Genomic DNA, 9,231 nt, shown 5'->3' with positions numbered 1-9,231 from the left:
CTATTACGGGTGGAGTTTGGAAGAGTATTATTTCTTGGCTGGGAAATGAGATGCCACTATCTCTGGTTGAGTTGAAAAACTTCTTTCACAACTGTTCCAAAGTTGGCAACATGTTTATCAGAATAATCGTGACGGTGGTGTGGCTCGTAACAGTGTGGTGCTTGTGACTGAATCGGGACGATATCTTTTTTAATAATTCTGATTTCAGTTTCCTTGATTGCAAGACAACTATTGTATCGAAGTCTTGGTATTGAATGTCTGCCTATTGTAATATTTCGGTTGCTTGTAATTTTTATTATTGGAACACTAATCATCTCCTTTGCTTTAGAGGGTGATTTGTTGTTTTATGGATGGAGTATCTCTTATGCTCTCTTTTAATGGAATTGCCTATTAAAAAAACTCTTTTATTTTAAATTTTTAAATAAAATATATTTTATAAATATTTCTGGGAACTTAAATTATTTACCAATTTATCAAACACAAAGGTAGGAATAAAATTCCAGATAATAATGTTCCTTAAAATAAAATTTCCTGAATTATAATTTTAATTCTTGAAACAAACACACCTTAATGTTTACCTAAATGTTTACAAATATTGTACTAGTAATATTTTTTTTCAAAACATAATCAATCAAACAAACTTTTTTTTTTATGCATATTCATCCCTCACTCACTTTGACTTTGATTTACACGTTACTTAGTTTGGGTTTGGATACCACTTAGAAAATAACACAGAGTCTAAAACCACCTTCCAATTCCCCAGCTTCTACTAGATCCACGTCTGACTGGTGCAAAATTTTCTTATCCAAACAATCACTTTTGTTTTTTAAATCTTAATATCCGACTTTACAATTGATTAATTTAAGAGGAACAATCTCACTGTTTGCTAGTCATTGGACCCAAATCTTCACCACTATCCAAACAATCACATAATGTTTGTTTAGAAACATGTTTGCATTCTAAATATCAAATCCTAGTGTCATTTTAACGTGATAATTGTGAAGCTGAAAATTGGAGTGTTGGAGAAAACATGCGTTTCTCTGCATGGTAAGGCAGGTAGTTGAGAGCTATTACTCGATATATCGATTAAAATCCATGTTCAGCAACAGTTTTATTTTCAATATTTTTCATATAAAAATTTTAATTGTAAAAAACTTTTAAAATCTTAAATCCTTAACAAACTAATTGAATTTGTGATACAGTCGTCGTTTATGTATGGGCAAAGATATTTTGTAAATGAAGATGTAATGTCCTATTCATGAAGAAACAAGTGGTATAATAATGGCGTAATGAAGGATCAAGTCAACAAGGTTAAATACAACCAACCAAGAAGACATTTTCCCAAGAGGTGGATGGCTCACGTATTAATCCACAACTTCAATATGATATAGTACTAATTACAACCAACATTATTAAATAATATTAATTAGACTTTGTCCTAAATGAATATAGTTGCAACACCATTCTTTTATTATAGTTTTAAGACTTTGTTTTCTAATTAAATAACAATGTCCAATGTTTTGAAGAATAATAAATATTCTTCATAGAAGCAGGGTTTCCTTTTTAATTTTGAACGTGCACATCATGTCTGGTTGGTGCACGTTGTCTCTGGTTGGTCTCTATTAATTTTCTGCTTCTTAATTTGATTGAAATGATCAAAACAACTTATAAGTTGCAAAAGAAACTATTCCATGCTCTTGAAAGTAATGCTAAGAATTCTTTATTCTGAAGCAAAAATCACTTGGTCAAATTAATACTTACACATGAATGACATACATGTTAGCTGAGTAATGTAATCAAAGGATAACAAGGCATTTGTGTACATCAATTGTGACCTCTTTCCTTTCGTTTACTAGCTTTACTTCGCAAAGCCGATACACGAGCACTGTTCTCGGTCTCCTGAGTTGAAAATATTAGATTTAGCTTACTTACCCTCCAAAAAGATATATATGTGAAAAAACTAGATGTGTTTAACCATGCAGAAAGGCAGTACCGAAATCCATGGAAGAAATGGAAAAGCATTTGAGTAGGAAAAAATTAACAGTAGTTTGACATATATCCAACTTAGACCATTATAGTAAATATATAATGTCATGAACTCACCCTTGTTGCAATCATGTGTTTAAGGCCAGCAACGAGCTCGAACAAATAATTATAAGCACCCGCGTGTGGCTCCTGCAAAATCGAGAATTTTGGTTCAGGATTAGCCATATTTACAAAATGTTGGTAAATTGTAAATGATGCTACCTCTATGTTAGGAGGCAGGGGCAACCCTTCCACCAATGGAGCTCTTGGAACCTGCACAACTTGAGAACCGCCTGAACCATCCGGAAGCTGAACACTCCAACTTGGGGCATTATATATGCCTAATGACTCGAAGTCGAATTCGGGTCTCGGCGCATCTTGAGGACCCGAAAAGGTGGAGGTCGAGGCCTCTATGTCCTTATCAACAAAATTAAGTTTGTTCAATTATCCGTCTCTGGCAGGCAATACAACATGATGATGACGATGAAAAAAATTATATTCATTTATGGGCATATAGCAAAAGAGAAAGTATAATTACAATTCAAAATGATAAAATATAAGGATGATTGGTCGGTTGAATAGTATGATCAAGGGCTTCTGAACCTTACTATGTTTCATATTCAGCTTAACACATTTTCATTCAACTTATAGACTATAGTTAAAACACATTAGCAGAGGAACACTTATGGGAAAAGCTATTTGCTAACATACGATTTGAGAAGAGTCAAGTTGACTCAAGTCCATATCATCAGCATCAAAATCGACACAAGGATACACCTGGGAAGCAAGTATAACAGATGTCAGTAACAATTAACATTAACAGAAGATAATAGAAAAAACATTTCAACTTTTTTAATGACTGATGACTAGTATAGTTATGTTTAGGGTGAGGATCAAATTTTTCCTCTTATCAATCCACTTGTTAACTCCCCCACCTAGCCAGCCTTATATCTCCAAACATTTCAATATATTAAAATACATATTTTCTAAGAAAAGATATTTTTCACAGGACAATTCTCACATATCTTAAAATGTTTTACACATATCATCTAGATAGCCACAATTTTCCTAATTTATTATTTAAATTATTTTTCAAAATCTGTTCCAGATTCAATACAAATCTTAGTTTTCTGCCCACTCTAAGAGACTGCCGGCTTTCATCTGATCTGATCACCTATGATTGAAAGGAAACCGTTGGAGTTTAGGCAATACATGACTCAAGATGGACATTTGGAACATGAAATTTTGTAAAATTCAATGTTTTTATCTTAAATTTTGGCCGCAATCCAAAAGCTAGCTCAATGAGTAGGGATTGTCTAGGTTTTCTGAGAACAACTTCGGCTATATCTTGGGTCAATGTAGGATTCCAACAGAAGTATGCCATTCAATCTTTGTAAGATAACTAGATAAAGACTTGTTACCATTGGTCTTTCTGCTGATTTGAATGACTGAAAGGAAGGAGTTGCAAAATCTGGCGACTTCAATATTGCATATGCTCCTTCATTGTTATACCTCGTCCCCCCAAACTGCAATACATGAGACCTTTAAAGATATATACGATACTTCAGATGCTGCAGATCTCAATGTAACACGTCCTTGCATTAAGCTACATTTAATTACTCAAACACTAAAAGTACAAAATATATGTTTTCTTCAAACCAATCTGTCTGTAACAATCCCCATATGTAGAGTTGCAAATCTTACACCACTTGTTTTGTTTATTATGTATAAAATGTTCAGCCATTTCAAAGATAAGTTATTTGAAAATATGCATTCCTACATACTAGATTCCTAAACGGGTAGTGCCAGCAACACTCACTCCAAAACACTCTTTAAAACACTCGCTCTCTTATTGGGAAAAATTCATGCGAGTCCTATCATTTTGGAAATGGACCCGTGTAAATTTCACCTAATATAAGAATGAGTGAGTACCACGCTTTTTAAACAAACATCAGATTCTACTTATAAAAAAATTATGACAATCTTAATAGACAATGGCATAAATTGGAAGCCAATGGCCAATAGTACATGCTAGCATTTATAGCTATGACTAAGCTTGTGGTCTTCGGTGTTCCCAAAAATCAATCAGTGAACCATTATGAATTATGATATTGCTATGGAAAAAGTTGGAGGTGCAACAAATGCAATTTTTTAATTAACGAATAACAAAGTGCTAGTGTTATATGAAAAATTGAACCTGCGGGTAATCTGGAGCACTAAAAAGTGTATATAGCTTTCCTGACTCGCCATCATGATCTATGCTGTATCCGTTCAACATATCCCCAAAATCATCCCTACCAGCCCTTGCATCTGGTCCTTCATGTGATCTGATGATCAGCTATGCAGGAAGAATAATATTCACTAAGCTTAAAGAATATCTATTGAGCCATCAAATAATATTTATAACTTGCACTGCTTCTTTTGTTCACATCTAAACACGCAATTCATCTTGAACAATGACAAGTGTCACTGATAACAATTTTTTAAAAAAATTTCCAAACACCTGATAATAAGCTACTTAAATGTGGAATTTTAGTGTTTGCATTCTTGGCAAGTAGAGAGATGTAAATCATGAACATAAATGGGAGCATTACTGCTAGATAAAATTCCCTGGTTTAAGGGTAATTCATGAAAAGAGGAATGGGGAACTAACGTTTTTACTTTCATTTAGCATTGAACTTCCTGATCCTAGGAATATTAAAAAAAAAATTAAAAATAAAAAACTAGAAAAACGCTATGATTATAGCTTGCTGACAGAAAAATAATAATTTGGTAGGATAGACATAAATGACATCAAATACAAGTTTAATAATTGGAAGATCAAGAAATCTTAATCAAACTACTTATTGCAGTAAAATAAATAAGCACTTTATTATTCTGTCTTAGTTATGTCATTATTATTTGGAATATTACCTTCAAATTGTGCTGCTTTAAGAAAGCCTCAGTGCAATCAGGACCGTACCATAAACCTAATTTTTGACCTGCATTAACCCTCAGACCATCGCTATTTGATGGTTTTGACCAGAGAATGTCACTCAATAGTATGTTAGGACCCTCATGTGGAGCATCTATGCAACTTCTTTTAACTTGAGATAAATCAGCTAAAGAACCAAGGTCCATCCTTTGTGTCATTTTCCGTTTTGGCTTTTCTGAAGGGGAAGTAGCAGCATGAATGCTGCGGAAAAGCCCCCCATGAGTAGTATAAACACGGTTGGCAATAACTGACGCTAATGGAAGTTCCTTGAAACACTCTAGGAATTTATTGTACACGTCTTCACTTTGATTGCCATATTTGGTCTGTACCTCTATCTTAAAACCATATTGTTCAGTGCAATATCTTGATTCATGATTTCCACGGAGTAGATATACTCTGTGAGGCATCAAGACCTGAATATACAACGACAGAGTTTACATACTGATAAAAAATCGAAGAGAAATATGTATCAGTTTTGTATTTGGTCACAGTAAAAGTTGCTAGGTCATATAATTATTTCTATATAGTACTCTTATGTGTTATTTCTTTCTCCTCCTGGAGAAAATGCACCAACGAGGCAACAACCCCCGGCAAATTCATGAAATATCTATAAATTTTTTAAGTCCCGTCATCTTACCTTCCATGCTAGCAAGACCAAGAACACCTCAATGCCCCAAGCTCCTTCATCAACATAATTACCATTGAAAACATAAAACTGGTTCTCAGAAGGCATTCCCGCATGCTTCAAAAGAAACAATAAATCGTGAAACTGCCCATGTATATCACCTACAACGATGACTCTAGAATCTTCTCCGAGGCAATTAATCTCCACACAGTTTGGTTCTTTACGTAAAACATTACAAGCAGCATCTATCAATTTGAACACCACAAAGGTCTGCACAACATGACAGAATTCAGTTGGCAATGTCTTCTGTGAAGCCTTCTCAAGGATGAACATCATGTCCTGAACCCACTCAAAGGTGACACAATCATCGGAAGGCCACAGAAGAAATTGCTGAAAGCACGATGACAGCAGAGACTCTTCTACTTCATCTATCCCATTTTCAAATCCTAAAACCTGGTCCACGTCTAACATCTCATCCTCATGCATCATGCTTTGTGCCTCATCAATTAGAATATCCCCGTTGCTGATCTTGATCGAATCAACCACAGGACTGTCTCTTGCCCCTTCATCCACAAAGCAAACCTGTAAACTTATTAATGTACCTTAAGAGAAATCTTAAATGTAGACAAGGGGAGAAAAGTCCAAAATTACTGAGGCAACTGGAAGGAAGAACTTATTCGCACTTATCTTGCAACACAAGCACTTGTGTAAGTGTCTGGAAGAGCTTATAAAAAAAGGTTATTATAAGTCCAAAACCTTTGTTTTAGCTTATTTTCATAAGTTCCTCAAGACGGCTTATACATACAGCGTCGTTTCAAAGTTTAAGCTTGTTTCCTCTTGGATTGCAGAAACAACTTATATAAGCTCTTAGACGATAAGACGTTAATGAATAAACACTTAATTAGGTTACATGATAAGACCTTGTTAAATGAATGCTTGATTAAGTAACATGATAAAACCGCGATTAAGTAACATGATAAGACCGCGTTGAATGAACGCTTAATTAAGCTTTTTACTCAAAACACTTTACATAGTATTAACCCCTTACTTGGTCCTCAAGTATCTCAGACCTAGTTATTGCAACTCTAGGTTGCTTATCAACAATCCCATGTGCAAGTTCTTTCATCCTCAAAACTAAATGCATCCTCTGGTCATCCAAGCCTTCATAGGACATCCTACTTAACATATGAATGATATCTCTAGATGCACACACCTGCAAACTGCATCAAGTCAGCTCAAAGAGAGAGCAACAAAACATCCAGACTAACAAAATCAATCACGAATAAATACACGAAAGAAGCAAAGTGAACCATTTTCTCAATGCTGTAGCGCAATGCAGTAATCACATCATTCTTAGTCACCTGTAAATACCACTCAATTTGGTGAGGAAGGAAAATTGTTCACAAAAACATCATCATCTTTTTATATATTTTTATAATCTAACCTTTCTATCTCGTTCATCAACAACCCCGCGCGCAATTTCTCTCATCATCACTAAGGAATGAACTTGCTGGTCGTCTAAATTCTCCCAAGACATTGAATTGATTCCTTCAAGAATCTTATGGCACCCATTCTTGATTACCTCTTTGTGATGCTCCATGACTAAAACTGCCAAATGTAACAAACCAGAGTAACCCATATGAAAATTTACACTCAACTCATCATGGATATAGTTCAGAGTATACATTTAAAGCTTTGCACAATGATTCAAGTCATATGAGAAAGGAAATGCAAGAACTTTGAAGAGTGCCGCATGGTGATAATGAAAACTCAAATTAGGGGAATGAAAAAGGGAACTCACTCACTCACTGGTGGAAACTATGCATGTGTCGATGAGTTCAATCGAAGCTTCAAGATTCTACTTTGCAGTTCAAGAGTGAAATGAAAATTAGGGTTTATTTGCTAGATATTCAAATTGGATTAAAAAAAGATGATTGAAATTGATCTTTAAAATTTTACAAAATAAATTAACTTTTATATGTTTTTTAATTATTTTTTCTTGCCTAAGTGAAACCTTTTAAGAAGAGCTTTAAAGTAGGTTAGGAAAAAAATATTAATTTCTAATTCTTAATAGAAGTTTTTAAACATTCGTTTGTAGTATTTTTATTGTTAATTCTTTCTAATTATGACAGGCAATTTGATAATAATTTTGGTAAAACTAATTTAGCAGTAATATGTTGAACAAGATGTCCTGACACAAAGATTCGACACCCTGTCTACTACATTTCTGCAGATTGGATATATTTAATTTAATTATAGATTACTGAATATTCTGTGAATATTAAGTAATCCTATCTGGAGTTCAAAATTGAGAAAACAGAGATTATGTTTGAGTTTAAAGCTATGTAGGTTTTTTTAAATGTTGAGACATTTTAGAAAATCCTTGATTGAATACCTACTTCTATGCAAAAGATTTTGCATACTTTTTAGGAGTTGCCTTGTTGCGCTTTGGAAGTCCAAATTCAGTCCAAACTATGTTTATAAATAAAAGGCCACAAACCTAATTTATGTGTGGAACATGTGTTATATTTAAGTGATCTTTTAGGGTTTGTGTGTTCATGGTAATTGTGAGCCTCTCTAATATCATCTTGGTGTAAGAGAAAGATTTTCTTTACTCTTAATCTTTTAAGCATTGAGTGATTGTGTGTCTTTGAAGAATGGATTCTATTTCAATGTTATTATTGTTTTATCACTGATGAGATTGAAACAGAAGTGAGAGGGGTCTCATACCTAGGTGAGTCTTAGGTAAAAGCTAAGCACGACTAGTGATTAGATTGTAAGCTGAAGATAATTTGTTGAATATCTACCAACTGATACTATTTAGTGGATTTTCTCCCTGGCTTGGTAGCCTCCAAAGTAGGTGTTGTTGTACACCGAACTGGGTTAACAACTTTGTGTGTTCTTTTACTTTCAGTATTCTTATCTATGTTTATATTGTTCATTGTTATTTGGTCAGATATCAGTGTCTCGACATCTCTTAGGACATCTAATATCTGCATACCAGGATTTCAATTGGTATCAGAGTAAGCATCTTGCTCTGTATCTGGGTGAGATTGAGGGAAGATACTTTCTGGTAATGGACAGGGAAGTAGGATTTGTGAAAAGACCATCCATTTTTATGGAACTAACTATCACTATTGGAAAGCTCGTATAGTGGCTTTTATTAAATCCATGGACGGCAGGACATGGAAATATGTAGTTAAGGGATGTCACACTTGTGAAGCTTTGATGTCTTGGTGTGTGTTTCTTATTCTAAGCAAAAGGAGTATACCTATAATCCAATGGAAGACTATGTGCTTATACTTCAGAACATATGGATATTTCTGTAAAAGCATTTTTATTTTTTTGGCTGAAGAAGTAATGGAGAATGCGAACAATGTTTGACCAGATGTCAGGACATCATGCAGGACGTGTTTCCTTTGTAACTATCAAGGGAGTATTATGGATGGTGGGTTCAAGAACATGTTAGAAAGGAGTGTAAAACATGTTTTTTGTCTCTACATGAAAAGTTATTGGAATTATTAAGACAGTCAGAATTTGTATTGGATGGTGCATTTTTTTTCGGTTATCTCCCTCAAATAACATTCTCATTGACCAAGACCGTTAT

At 34.2% G+C, this 9,231-nt stretch overlaps 1 protein-coding gene across 5 annotated transcripts; it reads right to left on the bottom strand.

Moving 5' to 3' along the window:
* Positions 1-1,697: 1,697 nt before the first annotated feature.
* Positions 1,698-7,572, bottom strand: LOC131621901 (serine/threonine-protein phosphatase 7-like). Of its 5 annotated transcripts, none has more exons than XM_058892962.1 (12): positions 7,426-7,572; positions 7,069-7,232; positions 6,935-6,985; positions 6,673-6,837; positions 5,637-6,206; positions 4,939-5,412; positions 4,223-4,363; positions 3,447-3,551; positions 2,737-2,802; positions 2,248-2,442; positions 2,104-2,175; positions 1,698-1,899 (listed from the first exon to the last, which is right to left on the bottom strand). In XM_058892962.1, the coding sequence occupies exons 2-12, from the start codon at positions 7,222-7,224 to the stop codon at positions 1,825-1,827; spliced, it is 2,070 nt and encodes a 689-aa protein (XP_058748945.1). In that variant the 5' UTR covers positions 7,225-7,232; positions 7,426-7,572; the 3' UTR covers positions 1,698-1,824. The 5 variants fall into 5 exon arrangements, with proteins under 5 accessions (XP_058748945.1, XP_058748947.1, XP_058748948.1 ...); XM_058892964.1 differs by having other exon boundaries at positions 7,430-7,572; XM_058892965.1 differs by having other exon boundaries at positions 7,434-7,572.
* Between the last annotated feature and the right edge of the window lie 1,659 nt (positions 7,573-9,231).

The sequence above is a fragment of the Vicia villosa genome, unplaced genomic scaffold (genome assembly GCF_029867415.1).
Source record: "Vicia villosa cultivar HV-30 ecotype Madison, WI unplaced genomic scaffold, Vvil1.0 ctg.000011F_1_1, whole genome shotgun sequence".
NCBI classification, from domain to species: Eukaryota; Viridiplantae; Streptophyta; class Magnoliopsida; order Fabales; family Fabaceae; genus Vicia; species Vicia villosa.
The sequence above is the reverse complement of the archived record's forward strand: the minus strand, read 5'-3'. Positions and strand labels throughout refer to the sequence as shown.

Excerpts from the sequence above, each read along its gene's own strand:
- LOC131621901 (XM_058892962.1), bottom strand. The coding sequence starts at position 7,224 with ATGGAGCATCACAAAGAGGTAATCAAGAATGGGTGCCATAAGATTCTT. Across the intron at positions 2,443-2,736 it reads AACTTGACTCTTCTCAAATC|GACATAGAGGCCTCGACCTC; the intron begins GTATGTTAGCAA and ends TTTGTTGATAAG. Across the intron at positions 2,176-2,247 it reads CCCTGCCTCCTAACATAGAG|GAGCCACACGCGGGTGCTTA; the intron begins GTAGCATCATTT and ends TCGATTTTGCAG.